Below are 21,052 nucleotides of genomic sequence, written 5' to 3' on the forward strand. Positions count from 1 at the left end.
GAAATATGCCTGACAACTTGAATTAGGTTTGAAAGTAAAAATGGGGTTCTATCTTTACGTTCCTTGTGTGTTTCAGTATGTGCTTAAATGTTACTCAAGCTGATAAAGGAGGAATTGGAACATTTGGGGTTAAGAAGAAACTCTCATTTCAGCACTTTTTGAAACAAATTCTAAAATAGCAGTTCAAACTTTGAAACAACAAAAAACTGCACCTTTAGAACCTCATCAAACTGTTCCATGGAGTCAATGAGTTTTCCAGGTTCTTGTTCTCCTAGTGGGAAAGGATAGTCTGTTCCAAGCAACACCTTGTCCTGCAAATAGAAATAAACAGTGGATGGCACTATTAGGATCTATTAGATACACATTTTCCAACTTACTACAGTCTGAAAGCATCACATTTGTGTAGATTAACACATAATTTTGGCATTTTTAATGCATAGCATGCAATTCATAAACTACATGTGAGGATGGGATTCTGTGACTAAAATGTGTTTGACTCTTAAAAAGTAGTTGCAGAAAAGGGGGATATAGTTCAGCAAAAGAGTATGAAAAAGATTTAATCTCTTTCCCATAGTGCTATAGCCTCAGTCCATATCAGCGACTCCACAACTGCATTTTAGGTCTAAATAATATGCTGGGAATTGCTGCTATAGAGATCTTACATAATAAGTTATTACGCCTTCACAAAGTCAAGATGAAGAATATCAATAAAAGTAGATTGGGTGTGTCTAGTTGTTCATTAATGATTAATGATCTTGTTCATGAACTTGTTCATTAATTATTTGGAGTTGGGAGTAAGCAGTGAAGTGGCTAAATTTGCGGATGACACAAAATTGTTCAGGGTGGTGAAAACCAGGGAGGATTGTGAGGCACTCCAAAGGGATCTGTCGAGGATGGGTGAGTGGGCATCAATGTGGCAAATGGGGCTTAATGTGGCCACGTGCAAAGTGATGCACATTGGGGCCAAAAAACCTAGCTATAGTACACGTTGATGGGGTCTGAACTGGCAGAGACTGACCAAGAGAGAGATCTCGGAGTCATAGTAGATAACTAATTGAAAATGTCAAGACAGTATGCGACTGCAATAAAAAAAGCCAACGCTATGCTGGGGATTATTAGGAAGGGAATTGAAAACAATTCAGCCAGTATCATAATGCCCCTGTATAAATCAATGGTGTGACCTCATTTGGAGTACTGTGTACAGTTCTGGTCACCACACCTCAAAAAGGATATTATACATTGGAAAAAGTGCAGAAAAGGGCAACTCGAATGATAAAAGGGTTGGAACACTTTCCCTATGAAGAAAGGTTAAAATGCTTGGGGCTCTTTAGTGTGGAGAAATGACAACTGAGGGATGACATGATCAAGGTTTACAAGAGTACGCATGGGATAGAGCAGGTAGAGAAAGAAGTATTTTTCTCCCTTTCTCACAATACAAGAACTCATGGGCACTCCATGAAATTGCTGAACAGTCGGGTTAGAACAGATAAAACTAAGTACTTCTTCACCCAAAGAGTGATTAACACATGGAATTCACAGGAGGTGGTGGTGGCTACAAGAATGGATGGCTTCAAGAGGGGATTGGATAAATATATGGAGCAGAGGTCCATCAGTGACTATTAGCCATGAGGTATAGATAGGAACTCTCAATCTGGGGAAAGTAATGCTCTGTATTCTTGGTGCTTAGGGAGGGGCAACAGTGGGAGGGCTTCTAGTGTCCTGGCCCCACTGATGGACCACCTGATGGCACCTGGTATTTTTGGGCCAGTGTGTGACAGAGTGTTGGACTGGATGGGCCATTGGCCTGATCCAACGTTGGATTCTCTTATGTTCTTATGTTGTTCTTATGTCTACAGTGTCTTTTCATGGTGTCCCAAAGGTGGGGAGCAACAGGAATAGCTGCATTGTCAACATTATGTCAGACCTCATTTCTGTTTGGAAGAAGCTTGGCCGTATAACCACTATATGAAGAAAACACATCAGACCAGCTATATTGGGGCAATATACCTATAAATTGTCCTCTTAAAGCCTAGTCATATGCATATTTTCTCCAAAGTCTTGGTATTTAGTGTTTGATAGGATTACAGTTTCAGAATTTTAGGATTACAATTTTAAAAATATGTCTGCTTCTGCACAGTTCTGCCATGTTGCAGAGAAGGATACTCTGCCTGAACTAGGTATACCTCTCACTGGCAAGGCTGGACCAGTTCCCCCTGTCTTGTGTGGCCATAAGGCACCTGTTTATGGCAGCAGTAGATCACAGCTGTCTTTCACTTGGGGCTGCAAAGGCAGTGGCAGGCAGGTGCTTGGGGGGGGGGTCAACATGGGAGGGCTTCTAATGTCCTGGCCCCACTGGTGAACCTCCTGATGGCACTGGTATTTCTGGCCATTGTGTAATACAGAGTGTTGGGCTGGATGGGCCTTTGGCCTGATCCAACATTGGCGTCTCTTATGTTCTTAGGTGGTGGGGAGAGCAGCCATTTACCCACCAGGATATTTCCTGGTAGCCTTAGTCACCAGTCTGCTCCTGTTCTCCAAAAGAGGTCAATTGAAGACTGGCCTATAATGGGTTCTAATAAAAGGCATTATATGGATTTTGGTTTGTTTTTAGATTGTGATTTCGGATGAGTACAACTGTAAACAACTTTTTGTCACCTCATCCCTAGCCAGTGTAGGTTTGTTAAGCAGTTGTCCAATAACTGCCTCCTTCAAGGGTCTGAGGAGAGCCCCCTTCAGTCAATGGGGCATGAATGATTTTCACCAACAGCTCCAATCTGAAACTATAACGACAAGACAAGCAGGAGTTTCTTACACCTCAGGTACTGGATCTGCTTTCAGTTTGACCTCCAAATGGAAACAGATAAGAGAGAGATTTTGTCAGCAAAGAACCTTCAAAAACATTGCAGATGGGGCCAAATTAGGATCAGAGAAAGAGTTGGATTTAGGTCTTATCTAGTAATTAACAATTAAACAATTGAGCTGGACAAGTGGCTGCAGAAAAGGAAGCTGTGTTTGCCACTGTCACCACCACATCATAGGCCTGCAACTACAAGGGCCTTGACAAAGTCTGATAAGTTTGTACTTTCAGTATCTTGATGGTTGTTCTCGTGTGATAAAATGTTCTTTGTGCAAATTATAAGTCTGTGGAAGGACGGTTTCCTCCTTCTGTCAAATACTATAGTGTCTCCAGTAGGTGTCACCATGAAGTTTCTGAAAGAAGAACTCCAAGCTAAACATTTCATGAAGAAGTCTGTTGGAGTGAAATCAGAACCTTGGATGCAGTGGTTTAGGTGTCCTGGTGTCTTTTCATAAATATTGTAATGTATGAAGGGAAGATGCATGTCTCAAAAGGCAGAGGAGATGCTTAATACACTGGTACTAGACAGCCCTGACCGGGATAGCCCAGGTTAGCCTGAACTTCTCAGATCTTGGAAGCTAAGCAGGGCTGGCCCTGGCTAGTATTTGGAGGGGAGACCACCAGGGAATACCATGGTCATAATGTGGAGGCAAGCAGTAGCAAACCACCTCTGAATGTCTCTTGCCTTGAGAACATTGGTGGGGTTGACATAATTCAGCTGTGACTTGACAGCACTTTCCACCACCACACTTGTTGTTGTTGTTCAGTCGCACAGTCGAGTTAGACTCTTCACGACCCCATGGACCAGCTCCTGCCAGGCCCTCCTGTCTTCCGCTGTCCTCTGAAGTTGGCTCAATTTCATGTTCGTTGCGTCGATGACACTGTCCAACCATCTCATCCTTTGCCGTCCCCGTCTTCTTTGACCTTCAATCTTTCCCAGCATCAGGGTCTTCTCCAGTGAGTGCTCCCTTCTCATTTGGTGGCCACCACACTAGACAGCTGCAATTGACAGACTCCTTGCATGTATCCATCGTGTGTAGAAACTTGTGTGACTTTTCTCCTCCACCGTGGGAAACATCTGTGTAGAGACCAACCATGACTGCCATAGGAAGTATAAACAATGACTTTCCCGATGAAGAATCCAACAGGGTGATGCTACTTTCTATTAACTCTTCACTACTGTTATGCATATCCTGCCCCACTGCAGTAAAAGGACAAAGCTTTGTTGGGTTGTAAGTTAAGTGTCATTCACATGGGTGATTATTAAATCACTACAGCAGAATTCTCATGTTATAGATACCTCACAACTTGGCACAGTTTTATGGCTGGGTGAATTTTCTAATAAGAAATGAACATCACGCAGACCATGAAGGATTTCAGACAGCCTATCTATTTCATTTCAGGAACTGGTTACTAATGTTTTCCCCCCCCTGTCATTTCAGACAGACCCCTTTTAATAACCGGCTGTTAAAGGAATATATTTACCTGTTCATACAATGCTGGTTGTCTCCCATTTGGAAAGCGTGTCTCAGGCGTTGTTGATAAAAACTGCTTTCCTCAGGTCTTTAACCCCTTCTTCTGGATCTGAATCGCTACAGTGGGCTGTGTAAAATGCCCTGTAGCACATTCTCCAGTGATGGGTTTTTCACACCCTTTCCCCCCCAGTGCGCAATCTCTCCTCTTTTTAAAAAATGTTCTATTGGGAGCACTATGACATTGAAACAGGATGTCAAATCAGTGCCATAGCGCTCCCAATAGAACATTTAAAAAAAACAAAAACCAACCCTCTCAGGGAGATTGTGTGTGTGTGTGTGGGTGAAAAGTATGCAGACGGATGAGTGATTTCAGCTTAGCGAACTTTATTAGTGAAGAACAAGACAACTCTAGCCGGCTCGCAGGCCGGCTTATATTCCCCCGTGAATCCATCACCCAGAACACCCCCCCACTTCCCAGTAGGTCCAAACTAGTGGCTGAGCGTCCCATAGGTTCTCAGCCCGGAGCCTAACCCTCTAATTGGTGCGGGCTAGGATCCATATCGTCCTTTGTCTGTCGGAGCGAAGCTCGACGCTTGTGCTTGACCACGTCGTGCCCAAGTTGACCGTGCGGTCGGGTCCTGATACATTACACCCCTCCCCTCTTGGTCTGCAATGCACCCACAGATAAAGTCCTTTAAATGAGCAGGTGCTTTTTGGTTGCGGGAGGAGCGGTGAAGCTCCGGAGCGGCAGCTGGTACTTCTTGTGCTGACCTTGACGGAGAGCTGTCCGGGGGTGGAGCCGTGTTTTCTGGTGCTGGTGTGACTGGTGTAGCTGGCAGCGGTTCCTTGGGCCTGCTCTCAGAGAGAAGCACAGGTTCAGCTTCCTGTTGGAGAGGGGCTGGGGCCTCTGGGGTTTCTGCCGGGTCCAAGTCCTCGAGTTCCAGCAGCAAGGTTCGGTGGCGCAACTAATCAGTGTGTCTATGCAGTATCTGCCCGTCCTCGCATGAAACCTCATAAGATCTTGGGCCCTTGACTCTCACCACTCTAGCCGGAATCCAGGCAGGACCCCGGGTGTTGCTCCTTGCGTATACGGGATCCTCCTGAAAGAATCCCCTGGTGGCATCGTGGGTCTCTGTGGCTGGAGCTTCTACTGGTGCCCGGTCTGGGTACAGGCAGTCCAGTCGGGTCATCAACAATGTTCCCTCTAAGCCATGGAGTCATGTGAGCAAAAATTCTACTTTGTGAGCTACTGGCATTAAAGTTGTGAGCGAGCAATTTGGCTACTGCATCAGTTAGTTTGCTCTGGAGCCCTCCTTCCTGAGCAAAGACAAAAATGTGTGAGCCGGAGGCTAAAAAACTGTGAGCTAGCTCACACTAACTCAGCTTAGAGGGAACACTGGTCATCAAGCGACGGCCGAGAAGTAGCTCTGCTGGACTGCGCCCCGTAGTGGTGTGGGGCGTAGTTCGGTGGCCGAACAGGAAAGCAGGCATCTTATAGTCCCAATCCGAGGTGTCCAGGTGGCGGAGGGCGTTCTTCGTTGTTCGGACCATGTGTTCTGCCTGGCCGTTCGTCATGGGATGAAATGGGGCTGACCACACGTGGTGGATACCGTAATATCTCGTGAAGTCCTGGAACTCACTTGAGGTAAACACTATCCCGTTATCCATGACCAACGTGTCGGGGATCCCCTGGGCACTGAATATCCGCCACATTGCCCGGATGGCCGCCTTCAATGACGTGGAGGGTACTAGAACTACCTCCAGCCATTTACTGTAGGAGTCTACAAGTATAAAGAAAAGCTGCCCCTGGAAAGGTCCAGCAAAGTCCAAGTGTAACCTTGACCAGGGGCGGTGAGAGGATTCCCAGGCCCTAACCCTAACCCTCTAGGTGGTTCCGGCTGGGAGGCTTGGCATGGCTGGCACCTCTTCACTACGTCCTCAATGTCCTTATCCAGCCCCAGCCACCAGACGTAACTCCAGGCCAAGGCTTTCATGTGCACCACCCCGGGATGTGCCTCGTGAAGGGCGGTGAGGACCCGTTCCCGTAAGGGCTTAGGGATGACCACCCTGCTTCCCCACAGCACACATCCCTTGTGGATGGACAGTTCGTCCTTCCAGGAAGCAAAGGGAGTAAAGTCCAGATCCCCTTTGGCCTTGGGCTACCCCCTCACCACCCAGTCCAAGACCCGGAAGAGAACCTTGTCCTTGGAGGTGCAGCAAACCACCTCCTTGACGTGGACTGGCTGATCCGGGAGGGACTCCAGAAGCGCAAGCTGGTGAGCGGAAGCCAGATCTGGGTCACAGACTGGCAGCGGCAGGTGGCTCAGGGCATCCGCATGGCCCATCGCCTTCCCCGGGCGATGAACGAGGGTGTAGGAGTACCCAGGCATGAAAATAGACCAGTGAAGCACTCGGGGGAAAATCATCTGAGGGGTCTGGCAGTCGGAGGCAAGGAGGCAAGGAGGCCCAACAGCGGCTTATGGTCCGTGAGGACCGTGAACAAGGGCCCATACAGATAGTGGTGAAATTTCTTCACCCCCGCCAATTTGTGCGTAGTTGCGCTCAGCCACAGACAGAGTTCGTGAACAATAGGGAACCGGGACCTCGCGGCCATCCGGCAGCCGATGTCCCAGGACCGCCCCGACCCCGTAAGGTGAAGTGTCACAAGCCAGCACAACAGGGAGAGCCTCGTCGAAATGTGCCAGGACCGAATGGGACACCAGCAGGTCCTTAACCGCTTGGAATGCCGCGGCTTGCAGCAGACCCCAGACCCAAGGTGCCGATTTGTCCAGGAGGCAGTGGAGCGGTTCCACAACTGCGGCCTTGAGGGGCAAGAAGGAGTGGTAAAGTTCAGAAGCTCCAGAAAGGCCTGCAACTCTGACTTGGACACGGGAGGAAGTGATGGCTTTCACCTTGTCCGTGGTGGGGTGGATGCCAGAGGCATCGACCACGAAGCCCAGAAATTCAACACGAGGGACCCCCAGCAGACACTTCTCCCGCTTGACCTTGAGCCCGGCCGTGTCGAAGCGATGCAGCACAGCCCACAGCCGGTTGGCGAAAGACAAGTGGTCCACGGCGGCGATCAGCATGTCGTCTAAAAATGGCTGACCTCTGGGGATACCTTTTAAGAGTGAATCCATAAAAGATTGAAAAATACCCGGCGCGACCAAGACTCCGAACTGGAGGCGGTGCACCTTGAAAGCCCCCCTGTGCGCCATGATAGTCTGAGCCTCAGCCATGGCGGCATCAACCAGCAATTGTTGATACACCTGGGCCAAGTCCAACTTGCCAAAAACTCAGGCCCCCACCAAAGCAGCCAACACATGGCTCACCACCGGCACCGGGTAAGCGTGTGCCTGCAGAGCCTTATTGAGCATGCATTTATAATCAGCACAAATGTGTACGTCCCCGTTCGGCTTCAGCGGGGTGACTATGGGAGTTTCCCACCGTGCAGATGCCACTGGTTCTAAAACCCCTTGTTCCACCAGGCGATCCAGCTCAGTCTCAATCTTAGGCTTCATTGCCAGTGGCGGCAGCCTGGCCTTAATGCAAATGGGGCGCACAGCAGGGTCAAGGTCCAGTGAAATAGGGCCCCCCGAGAACCATCCCAGGTTGCCATTGAAAACGCAGGGAAAATTCAGTGCACACAGCGCTAAAATCCTGTGACCGGACCTGGTTGACCCCATTCAAAGATAGTCCCAAGGGCCTGAACCAGGAGAGGCCCAGCAGACTGGAAAGTCGCTCCTCCACCACCAGCAGGTCTAAATGGCCATTAAAGTCCTGGAACTGCACCTGGAACTTGCCCCAGCCTCGTTCCGCCACGGGGTTCTTATTAAAGTCCCGTAACGCGAAACCCCGTGACTTATGCAGGGGGGGCCCCCCTTGGGGAAATAGCTGGTGGAGCGTATTTGTGGAGATAATGGAGAACGATGACCCCGTATCGATCTCCATGCTGCAGGGGGACCCCTCTATGAGAACCGTAACATGCACTTTGTTGGGGCTATCTGGGGGCAAGTTACATACCAGATGCTGCTGCTAGTGGGCCGAGAGAGAGTGGCAGTCGATCAGCTGGTCCGTCGAGGTCTGGTGCAATTTCTCGTAAGCGGTGGCCTCCCTGATCGCCTTATCAATATCCAGGTTGTCCTGGCTGATCAGTCTCCTCCGGAGCTTAGGCTCCCATAGTCCCACGAGGAACTGGTTGAGGAGAGCTTCAGCCAGGTCGGAAAAGGAGCACCTGGTGGCGGCCCAACGTAGTGCCACCAGGAAATTGGAGGCAGCCTCATTGGGGCCCTGGACTTTCGCAAAAAAGTCAATTCGCTCCACAAACTTAGTGGGTTTGGGAGCCAGGTGGTCGGTCAGCGCCTTAACCAAAGAGCTGCAAGACTCGTCTTTGGTCAACCGAGGTGCTATTAAGTCTTTAAGCAGGAGATGGGCCTTTATCCTGCAGTGGCGGAGAAGGTACACCTTCTTCATACCTGGTTCAGTCACATTGTGGATCGTGAAGTGGCTCTCGAGTGTCTCCAGCCAGGTTTCCCACTGCGAGGGGCAGGAGATGTCGAAGGCAGGGAGACTCTCTGTGGCGGTATCCATCTTACGGTTCCACGAAGAGGTGAACGGCGGGAACTAGCGAGCGTAGAGAAGGAGCGGTGCGGTGCTGCCTCGTGGTCAGTGATGTGATGCTGGGCTGGGAGCGGTGCGATGAGCGAAAACCCAAAGATGCGCTGGAGCAACAGCGGCGTGTGGCGATCTCGGTGTGGCAACTCAAAGCGATGCCCGAAAAATGGTCTCTGTTCGAGGGGAGATGAATCCCATCCTCGTCGCCAGTGAAAAGTATGCAGACGGATGAGTTATTTCAGCTTAGCGTACTTTATTAGTGAAGAACAAGACAACTCTAGCCGGCTCACAGGCCGGCTTCTATCCCCTGTGAATCCACCACCCAGAACACACACCCCACTTCCCAATAGGTCCAAACTAGTGGCTGAGAGTCCCACAGGCTCTCAGCCCGGAGCCTAGCCCTCTAATTGGTGCGGGCTAGGATCCGTATCGTCCTTTGTCTGTCGGAGCGAAGCTTGATGCTTGTCCTTGACCGCGTGTTGCCCAAGCTGACCACGCATTCGGGTCCTGATACATTACAGGGGGAATGGCAGGAAAAGAAAGTGGCACAGTTTGAAATGGCCACAGTGCTTCAGAGACGGCTGCTTACCAGAAGGGAAATGCTGTGTGAAACAGCCATCCCTATACCGGTTTCCTCCATGACGGGCCAATAACGGAAACCATGCAGTTTAAAAAGGTAATGTGACACTGACCAATATCTATAAAAGGTGTTCCTTAGGGAGACCGAAACCAGTTCCCTTTATGCATTTATAGAAAGGAGTGTTGATTCTAATCAGTGCAACTGGCCTCTTAAAAACAGCAGTGTTTGAGAAATCATGTATTAAAATATCTGTGGATGCTACAAACTATCACTATAACTCCCACCTAGCTGCCAACCCTGAGCTTTCTTCTGAGGCAGATCTGTCTTCTCAATCAGCCTGCCTGTACCGCAGTCCTGCAGTCTGCTTCAGTCCGTCCTGCACAATTCCTGCCATCAGAGGCAGCTCTCAGCATGGGGGTGGAGTCATTATCCCAGCCTCGAATTGTGCCAGAGCTTTCTCACCTGGATGATGTATCAGTCCAAGCATTAGGATGGGATGCCCTAGAAAGATTTGGCAGCATGCTATCACGGAACACAATGGCATCATTGTACAGCTGTGATGAAGACGTTCTGCGTGTAGAGATGGGAATAACTGGCTGCCAGAAACTATTTTTATTTTCAATAGTCGTTGCTTTATAGAGTTGCCAAAAGAGCTCACTAGAAGGCAGCAGGGTAAAGGCAGCCCTGTGGAGCTTAAGAAAGAGATTGTTCAACATCTTTACAGTCAGACGGCTAATTTAGTCACCACAGATTCCCTCTAACAGTTGTGCAGGGGGGGAAAGGCATGTAATAATTCCTATGAATTGATCTGAAATGTCAGACTAAGGCTTTAGTTATATTGTGAAAAATCCTTCTATTCCCTAAAGTTCAAAGCTGTACCAAAATATCAAAGATCAAAAAGATTAAGAGTTCAGGATTAATAAGAGTAACCTTTTGTCAAATATGAGACAAACTAGATGGCGGTGGAGACAGTTATAGTTGTCGCTCACACATCTGCCTGTTCACTTATTAAGCAGGGTGCAGTGTGTCTAATTTGAATATTAAAAGGTTGTGTGCAAGTTAGGGGAGTGAACCCTTATGTTACCCCAGTCTCACTTCCCCGTGACCTGATAATCAAGATAATTTTCTTTCAGCCTAGATTATTTTTGGTGTTTTGTTTTAGGATGCAGAGAATTTTCAACCTAGGGTAGCATTCCATCCACTTGCAGTGGAGAGTCCATCCTGTCCTCCCAGTCCCTTTTGATATTAAAATTTGACTACTCCACTCTATACCCGACTGCAGCAGAAGTGATTTTTTTTTTAAGGTGACTGCTTCCATCATATCCATGCTGTCTGTTTGTTAGATTGACAGGTCAACCTTTTGCTTCATTCATAATGTCCTTAGATTGCAGAATATCCATTTTTAAAAAATATATCCCTTTTCTCAGTGACTTCCCCCCAAAAATATCCAACATGTGACAGGATGTAACAGATGTCCCAGATTCAAACCTCTGTGGTTCCATGATATACCTTACTCCTGGAATAAGGTTTTCTAAATCAATAACTAATTCGTTATAGAAGTGCCAGCTACTACTTCAAGCTTCCCAGCTCAGCAAGGCAACTTTCTCAACTGTAATAATTCAAACTAAGCAACTGCGAATGATTTTTCCAACTACTCTGGCTTTACAGTTTTTCTCTTACTCACAAAATGTGGGATTTGGGGTACAGAACTAGTAGATCACATCTCTTATCTTATCATGAAATCTCTAAGCCAACAGTGCTGTCCTAAGCAGAATTGCAACCTTCTATGTGCATTGGGGCTTGGAAGGGTGTAACTCTAATTAAAGTACTCAGAGTCCTAGCGGCTGTGAGATACTTGGGTTTCTTTTGAAGAAAACATAAAATGTTAAGTACATTGGTTACAGGTTTGAACCAGTACAACAATCAGATAAACATGTGTCTTGTAGAAAGGGAGAGATGTTCTGAACATATCTTTCTCTCCTCTACTAGGTCGTCTGCATATGTTCTTCAGGGCTTTTACTTTCAGTATAGTCAACTGTGGAAATGGATGCATACAGTGACAGAAGTTAGTTAATGTGGAAAAATGGCAAGACATAAGTTCTACAGTGTTTCAAGATACTCTGGAAGTTGTGTTACCACCAGTCGCATCGATTCAGTGACTGGTGGGTTAATCATCCTGTGAAAAAAAGATTCACAAAACTTTTCTATATTAAAACAATAATGATGCAATTTATTGAAGTGTATTCTATGGTGCCTTTTCCCGCCAGACTATAAAAGGCAGGCAGAATCAAATCTCCAAGAATCCTAGCACTTAAAGTGAGAATCAGCTACAATTAATGAGCCAGACTACTCGTTCTGGTATCATCCTGTCTTAATAAAAATAAATGAGGGATGAAATTTGTCAAATACATCTATTATACATCTCTTGCCAACAAATAGCTCTGTTGGCCTATTGGTCAGATAGAAGGAGACAGGAGCTCAGGCTGTCTAGATGGCTTTTTGGCAAGTCTAGGTGCCATTTGACGTGAACACATTAAGCTTCCTTATAGTGAGTGAGCTTATTGGTCAGTTACGGTCAGTATCATCTATCCTGACTGGCAGTGGCTATCCAGGGTCTTGCACATCACCTACTAACAGGGCTATTTTTGGGCAGGAACGCACAGGAACGGAGTTCCGGCTGGCTCCTGAGTTGGCCACGCCCAGCAGGAGCTCATTAGCATAATAGGCCACACCCAACAGCAGAAACTCATTAGGATTGGCTACATTAGGGGTGTGTGGCCTAACATGCAAAGGAGTTCCTGCTACAAAAAAAGCCCTGGGTTTTTACAACAAACAAGGTAAACAGAATAAGAAGCAAAAGGTGGGTGTGGCTGGATGACCACACTTCTGGTAACATGGGGGTGCGGCCTAATGGGCTAATGAGCTGTGCTCTCAGGGGTGTGGCCTAATATGCTAATGAGTTTCTGCTGTTGGGTGTGGCCTATTATGCTAATGAGTTCCTGCTGGGCTTTTTCTACAAAAAAAGCCCCGCCTACTAACATATAATTTTAACTGGCGTTTGATCCTGGGAACTTCAGCATGGAAAGCCAGATGCTCTATCATTGAACTCGTGCCCCACTTCCCCTCCCTTTCCTCAGCTTCCTTGGATCTTGGTCTCCCTCTTCACCCAGATTCTAGCCTAAAGAGAAATAGAGGAGGTAAAGACAGACATGTCAGGAAGAATCAGATTCCTTCAGTTTCTTGTATGTGCTGGTTTTCACCTTCTTTATGTATTTATCTTACGTGGAAGAAAGAAGGGGAAGGATAAGACAGATTCTAGCCCACCAGGAGGAACAGGGTACATTATTTTCCTGATAAGCCTTGTTCACGCATGTAGAGAAGGGAGGTGGTAGAATGGGATGTACCACTTCAAACTGCAGGCAGAGATTTTGGAATGCTCCCCTTTATTAAAAATTCTCTGCAAATAAAAAGCCAGCAGAACTATCAAGAAACAGGGTAGACTCTTTCTTCCTGCTCTGTTAATTTTATATTTTCAGGGAGTCTTTATGCAAAGGAACATTAAAAGCTTGTACCCGTCTCTGTGATTACATTCCTACTGCATTTTACCATGGGTCTGAACCAGGCCTGACAGTCTTCTTTCTTTCTGGACTCCCTCCTGTTCCCTGTGCAAAGTCAGGTGAAGGTTTTCCAGGGAAAGGAGAAATCTCCCTCTTGTTTGAGGACCTTGCTTCTGTTCTGTCTCTCTGCCTGCCTATTTCCCACCCAGGGAAAATGTGATGATGATGATGATGCCTGGTGGTGCTTCTCCTCCCTTGTGCTTTAATGTGTTTACTGCACAGTCTTCTGGCAGGGGCTAAGACAAGATGGCTCAAATTACAAGGGGACCTCTCATGAACGAAATCCATTTTTTCTCATGATGGGACAGCTCTTGCCACTCTTGCAACTAATTGTCTGAAATAATGCAACACCCTCTGAAACAGCAGACTGGACAAAGGTCACGATAAGAAGCTGAAGCTAGTTCCAGAAATTCCCTCTTTGCAAGCCGACTCCAAAAGATTATGAATAATTTCTCCTAAATAGGATCCTTTAATAGCTGTTGCCAAAGGAGGACTATATGGCTCAAGGGAAGGAAATCCTACACAAGAAAAGACTGGATACGTTAGGCCACTAGAACTTGATATTCACCCACCATCTCTGAAGGTGCCATGAGAATCATAAATTGCTCCAGCGTATCTCTTCCTTTTAACTTGGCCAGTAGAGGAGGGTACTAGAAGATTCACCAGCTGCACTGGCTTTGAATCTTTGAAAAGAATCTTAATAACTGATTTTCATTCACCATATAGTATGTAATTGTAATGTATTGAAATGATTACATGAATCACCTCATAGGACTCCCATGTTAAGCTTCGAGCCAGACCAGGGCTCCTCTGAGCGAACTTCCTATTGGTCGCTTCGTAACAGCGACCAATCAGAACGATACCATTCCCTAGGAGGGAAAGACTCCCATTGGTCTTTATTCTAGCAATCTCATTGGTTGTTATTTGTAAATAGGCGTGGCTACATTAGCCCGGTTATGTTTAAAAGGAGCATAAGCTCCCACTGTTTTCTGTTCTGGTTTCTTACTGAGTTAGTGCTTGCTCGTTACTTCCAATAAAGCTGAATCACTTGCTGAATCACTGTACGAGTCCTTTGTTAGCGCGATCTAACAATTGGCGACGAAGGTGGGATGTTAGAGCAGGTAGGCAGCCCTGCGGACATCCACACTTCGGACTCGGAAGAAAGCGGGCAGAGCACAGCAGCCGATCCGGCGGAGGCGCCACCAGCTCCGGTGCCCAAGTCTCCCCCGATGGCTGGAAGCCAGAAGTTCGAGTGCTTCGAACCCTCCTCAGAAGACTGGGACTCCTACCTGTCCAGGTTCGAGTTCCATCTGGAGACCCACGACATCACCGATGAGGCGAAGAAACGAGCATGCCTCCTGAGTTCCTGCGGGAAGGGGACCTTCGACATAGCCAGGTCGTTGGTGGCCCCAACTGATATAAAGACTGTCACCTACGCTGACATCACGGAGAAGCTTAAGGCTCACTATTCTCCACAACCGTCGGAGATCGCCTGCCGGCACGCTTTTTACAAGCGGAACCAGGCCGGAGGCGAGACCATCGCAGATTTCGTGGCGGCCCTTCGCAAAGCCGCACGGCCATGTAATTTCCACAACGTGGAGGAAGCCCTCAGAGACCGTCTCGTCTGCGGTCTCAAAGATGAAAGGCTGCAACAGAGGCTGTTCGCCCGCACCACCCTGACCTGGGCAGTGGCCTACGAAGAGGCCGTGGCCGCGGAAGCAGCGGAGAAGTCCACGAAGGAGGTCCGCCAGCGGGTGGCAGAGCCCAGTATACACGCTCAACGAGACAGCGAGGGCGAAGACGCGGATGATGACGTCAACGCGGTTCGAGGCAAGCGGACCCCAGCGAAGACTACCAACGTCAAGCCTTGCTCCGGTTGTGGCGGGAAGCACCAGCGCGACTCCTGTTGGGCTCGTGATGTCGACTGCAGAGCGTGTGGGCGGCGTGGTCATCTGGCCAGAGTCTGCAGATCAGCGAAGAAGGATCCCTCAACTAACAACCGGTCAGCGCAGAGGGGCACTCCAGTCAGCACCCAAGGCAAGACCCGTTCCTCAGCATCGGAAGCAAGCTGCCAGTTGACGGCGACCTTGTCGAGCGCATCGGCCGTAAATCGCACCAGCAGCCAGGGCAAGATCACCGTGACTCCACTCCTCGACGGCCGACCCTGTACAATGGAGGTGGACTCAGGATCGTCCGTGACGGTGATTTCTGCCGCGTCCTGGCGCCAGTTGTTCCCGAACCGAAGCCGGCGGCGGCTCCAGCCTGCGGGAACCAGAGTGTCCGACTTCCAGGGCAACCGAATTCCCTTGGCCGGACGGGACTCTGTTACTGTTGAGTATAAGGGGAAATGTGTTAAACTGTCATTCCTGATTGCAGAGGGAGACCGGGTTAACCTGCTAGGGTTAGATTGGTTTGAGCCATTGGGCATTGGTATTTCTGGGATTAACAGGATGTCTGAAAATAAATGGGGCATGCTGTACGACCTGTTCCCTGATGTATTTGCCGAAGGGTTGGGGAGGTACAAGGGCCCCCCGGTTGCGTTTGACTTAGATCCGTCAGTCAAACCTATTAGGTTGAAGTATCGGAAAGTACCTGTGTCTCTCAAACATAAGGTGGAAAAAGAGATTGACAAACTAGTTGAGCAAGGGGTTTTAGAGCCAGTACCATACAGCAAATGGGAGACCCCGATCGTAACCCCTGTCAAATCAGATGGGTCCATACGACTATGCGCCGATTACAAATGTACGATTAACAAGGCGCTGCAGCAACATTCGTACCCGGTCCCGGTAATAAGCCACATTTTGGCTTCCCTGGGGGGTGGCAAGATTTTCGCCAAATTTGACCTGGCCCAGGCATACCAGCAGTTGCCTGTCACCCCGGAGGCTGCCGAGGCCCAAACAATTGTAACCCACCAAGGGGCTTTTAAAGTGAACAGGCTGCAATTCGGGGTCAACGTAGCACCTGGGATTTTTCAGGGCCTCATGGAACGTCTACTAAGGGGGGTACCTGGCACAGTGCCCTATTTTGACGACGTGCTGATTGCGGGCGGGTCTGAACAGGAACTACTGGACCGGGTTAAAGAGGTCCTCAGGCGTTTTCAAAATGCCGGTCTCAGAGTTAAGCGCTCAAAATGCACGCTCGGGGTGGAAAGTGTGGACTTCCTGGGGTTTCGCATTGACGCAGAGGGAGTCCACCCCACGGATGAGAAGGTATCTGCAATCCAAAACGCCCCCAGGCCGGTGAGTAAGAAGGAGCTCCAATCCTTTTTAGGACTCCTGAATTTTTATCATGCGTTTTTACCGCATAAGGCATCAGTGGCGGCCCCTTTGCACGCGCTTTTGCACAAGGAGGCAAAATGGAAGTGGGGGCAGGCCGAGGAAAAGGCTTTTGTGGGAGTCAAGGAGCTGCTGACATCTAATGCCGTACTCACGCATTATGATGAACACAAGCTCCTGGTGTTAGCTGCTGACGCTTCACCTTTTGGAGTAGGCGCAGTTTTAAGCCATCTGATGCCTGATGGGAGCGAAGCGCCTATCGCTTTTTATTCTAGATCACTATCTGCGGCAGAGCGGAACTATGCCCAGATAGACAAGGAGGGTCTGGCGTTGGTAGCGGCTGTCAAAAAGTTCCATGATTTTATTTTTGGCAGACGATTTTTGCTGGTCACTGACCACAAGCCGCTACTGGGGATTTTTGCGCCCGATAAGCAATTGCCAAACATCATGTCCCCACGCATGCTTAGATGGGCGATATTTTTGCAGGCTTATGATTTTGACTTAGAGCACCGGCCTGGGAAAGCGATTGGGCATGCGGATGCCCTCAGCCGGTGCCCGGTGCCGGACATTGGCGCAGACCCTGCCCCCGCCTGTGAGGTCTTGGCAATTGAGGAGCTTCCTCGACCCCCGGTATCATCCAGGGACATTGCAGCACACACGGCCAAGGATAGCGTGCTGTCCCGAGTATTAAACTGGGTTTGGAGGGGGTGGCCGGTTGGAAGCGTTGAACCGGAGTTCGGCCCTTACAAAAGCCGTCAAAATGAACTATCCATTTCTAAGGGCTGTGTATTATGGGGGAACAGGGTGGTGGTTCCTGACAAACTCAGGACGAGAGTGTTAGAGTCGCTGCACGAGGGTCACCCCGGTATGGTACACACCAAAGCGTTGGCCAGAGGGTATGTCTGGTGGCCGGGGCTGGACAAAGAGATCGAAGAATGGGTACGAGGGTGTCCCAAATGCCAGCAAGTCAGACCCGATCCCCCACAAGCTACACCCCAAGGCTGGGAGTCATCTGGTAAACCCTGGGCCAGATTGCATATAGATTTTGCTGGCCCTCTCCAAGGGCAAATGTTCCTAATTGTGGTGGACGCTATGTCCAAATGGCTGGAGGTCGTGCATATGAAATCGACCACATCACTTGCTGTGATCCATGCGCTCCGCCGACTTTTTGCCACCCACGGGTTGCCTGACGTCATCGTCAGTGACAACGGGCCTCAATTTGTGTCTGAGGAATTTAGGCTCTTCCTCACGAGTAATGGCATACGCCAAATGACTTCGGCCCCTTTCCATCCGGCATCTAATGGCCAAGCCGAACGGATGGTCAGGACGGCCAAAGAGGCCCTGGGTAAAATGGACGAAGGGGACTGGAGCCAGAGGCTGGGCTCCTTTCTTTTGCTGCAGCACACCACCCCCTGTAGTGCTACAGGCCGTAGTCCGGCCGAATTGTTAATGGGGCGGAGACTCACGACCCGTTTGAACCGAATGCACCCAGACCTCACTGAAGAGCAATCCGAGCGTACCACGGCGCAACCGAAGGTGCGCATGTTTGAAAAAGGGGACAAGGTTTTCGCACGAAATTATGCAAACGGGCACTTATGGCTTCCTGGGGTTATATCCGACTCTGTGGGTACTCGAATGTATGTGGTGCAGTTAGCTGACGGTCGAATATGGCGGCGCCACATAGATCAGTTAAGGAGACGTTGGGCTAGGGACAGCGCTGACTCTCCGACGGCTGAATCCCCTGATGTCGAGTGGACACCCCCAGAGCAGGCGGTGAGTACCGAAAGGCCCGGTACTGTCCCCGAGTCAGGGCAGAACCCTGTGTGCGGGGCTGAAATCCCAGTCGAGTCTGTGCCTGATCCAGGCTGTAGTGAACCCCACTCTGACCCACAACCTTGTCTGCCCATGGAGCCTGCACCGCTCCGCAGGTCCCAGCGTTCGCGGCAAATGCCGACTTATCTGAAGGACTATGAGTGTAAATACTGTTGGAATAACTGATGTACAAAGGTTGATTGCATGTTTGTAAATAATAAAACAATTGGGATGATGGCTTAACTTAGGGGGGAGGAATTGTAATGTATTGAAATGATTACATGAATCACCTCATAGGACTCCCATGTTAAGCTTCGAGCCAGACCAGGGCTCCTCTGAGCGAACTTCCTATTGGTCGCTTCGTAACAGCGACCAATCAGAACGATACCATTCCCTAGGAGGGAAAGACTCCCATTGGTCTTTATTCTAGCAATCTCATTGGTTGTTATTTGTAAATAGGCGTGGCTACATTAGCCCGGTTATGTTTAAAAGGAGCATAAGCTCCCACTGTTTTCTGTTCTGGTTTCTTACTGAGTTAGTGCTTGCTCGTTACTTCCAATAAAGCTGAATCACTTGCTGAATCACTGTACGAGTCCTTTGTTAGCGCGATCTAACAGTAATCTGTGCTTGTATGGGTTAATTACCATTTTCCTTTATGCTGCTGTATTTGTGTGTCATGCTTTTCCCCACTTACCTTCTTATGTGCTGCTCTTAGTTTAAGGACTTAAATTGATTTTTTTTCCCCACTCACCTTTCCTAGTACATCAACCAGAAGCTTCAGGGCATGCGGATCATGGACAAGTGAATCAGCGTAGAATGAACCAAGGTATTTCTTTGGATCAGCTTTATTATCCAATGCACACAAATCAGGTCGCACTTTGAATCCATGGGAAATGCGCCCTAATGTGAAAGGAAAAGAACCACCTGGAAAGAAATATGCTGGATCCTTAGAATGAGTGAATACATCTAATCATAGCATCTTTTGCACTGAAATTCTGTCAGGTACTAAGAGGCAGCAGCCTTAAACAATGTAAATTATGTCACTCTGCTCCAAAAAATTTGGCTGAGGGGCTGGAGGCCATGGTGGGATGGTTAAGGGTTGACTGAAACTAAATCCAACTAAGATGGAGGCTCTGTGGTTGGGTGGGGAGGATACAGCATTGGGGTCTCAACTTCCCACTCTTGATGGTACACCTCTAATACCCATGCAAGCCATCAGGAGTTTGGGCATGGTCCTGGATACCTCCTTATCCATGGAGGACCAGATCCCGAATGTTGCCAAGCTGGCATTCTACCAGCTGCATCAAGCAAGGCAACTGGCCCCTTTCCTGTCTCACCCTGACTTAGCCACAGTAATCCACACAATGGTCACCTCCAGACTGGATTAATGTAATTTCCTCTATGCTGGCCTGCCCTTGAGACTGATCTGGAAACTCCAACTCATCCAGAATGCAGCAGCGTGGGTCTTGATGGGAACATCATGGATTGCACATATTCAACCTGTGCAGTGCCAGTTGCACTGGCACCCAGTGGAGTACTGGGTCAGGTTCAAGGTTTTGGTATTGACCTTTAAGGCCTTGAGTGATCTGGGACCCACGTACTGTCAAGACTGCCTCCTCTGGTATGTCCCCCGAAGAGCTTTAGACTCTTCTGAGAACAATCTATTGGTGACCACTAGCCCTAAAGATGTCTAGCTGTCCTAGACCAGAGCCAGGTGGAACTCTCTTCCAAATAACATCCGCACCCTGTGGGACCTTATGCAGTTCTGCAGGGCATGCCAGGCAGAGATGTTCTGCCAGGCTTTTGGTTGAGGACAGCAATGGATCCCACCTTTTCTGGTACTCCCTTCCCCTCTCTCACCCTGCTTTCTCTTGCTGCTGCGAGTCAGTTATACATACTGTATTTATTCTGATGCCATCTGATGTTATTTTTAACTTTTAATTGTTAATTATTTATTCTTAAATTTTATATTGTATATTTTTTGTTGTCAACCGCCCTGAGTTCTATGAATTCAGGGAAGGGCTGATTACAAATTGGAATTATAAATAAACTAGGAGTAATGCCCGTTGTGGGAAGAAATACAACGAGATCTAGAAGGAAGCTCCAGATGAGTGTCCCGACTGTGGCTGGTGGGGTGTCAGAGGGAAGTGGAAAATGAAGGGAGGCAAGCCATGTTTCTTTCCTTCTGCTTAGCTATAAGGCAGGGCTGTCTCAAGTCATTTTGCTGCTCCAAGTGGGTAGAATGGGAGGACAGCCTCATGGTAACAGATATGGTTCTCTCCACCTCTGACTTATTTTTTGTGGAGGAGGGAGGTGTTATGCAGTGGCAGCTAAGGTAGAAAAGCACCTCCTCCTGTGCCATGTTTTCTGGGTCCCAAGGGTCTGGAAAGTAGTTCCATAGCTGATTACACAGTTGCCAACTGTTGGGAAATACCTGTAGATTTGAGGGGTAGAGCCTGGGGAGGGCAGGATTTGGGGTGGGGAGGGACTTCAGTAGGGTATAATGCCATAGACTCCACTGCCCAAAGCAGCCATTGTCTCCAGGAGAACTGATCTTGGTGATCTGGACATCAGTTGTAATAGCTGGAGATCTCCAGGTGCCACCTGGAGGTTAGCTTATGTTAATTTGGGGCTATGCAGTCACAGCTAAGGTAGAAAAGCACCTCCTCCAGTGCCATGTTATCTGGGTTCCAAGGGTCTGGAAAGTGGTACCATAGCCGATTACACGGTTGCCAACTCTGGGTTGGAACATACCTGTCGATTTGAGGGGTAGAGCCTGGGGAGGGCAGGGTTTGGGGTGTGGAGGGACCTCAGCAGGGTAT

General features: G+C 48.7%; 1 protein-coding gene across 1 annotated transcript in view; it reads right to left on the reverse strand.

The window, feature by feature from the left end:
* The window catches only part of ACMSD (aminocarboxymuconate semialdehyde decarboxylase), a 73,243-nt gene that overhangs the window by 1,923 nt on the left and 50,268 nt on the right, over positions 1 to 21,052 (reverse strand). The window contains exons 8-9 of the mRNA XM_015425781.1: positions 18,982 to 19,154; positions 213 to 311 (exon numbers count right to left, since the gene is read on the reverse strand). Of these exons, the coding sequence (XP_015281267.1) occupies positions 213 to 311; positions 18,982 to 19,154 (272 nt within the window). The remainder of the gene's footprint in view (positions 1 to 212; positions 312 to 18,981; positions 19,155 to 21,052) is intronic.

The sequence above is a fragment of the Gekko japonicus genome, unplaced genomic scaffold (genome assembly GCF_001447785.1).
Source record: "Gekko japonicus isolate JY-2015 unplaced genomic scaffold, Gekko_japonicus_V1.1 scaffold1924, whole genome shotgun sequence".
Lineage (NCBI taxonomy): Eukaryota > Metazoa > Chordata > Lepidosauria > Squamata > Gekkonidae > Gekko > Gekko japonicus.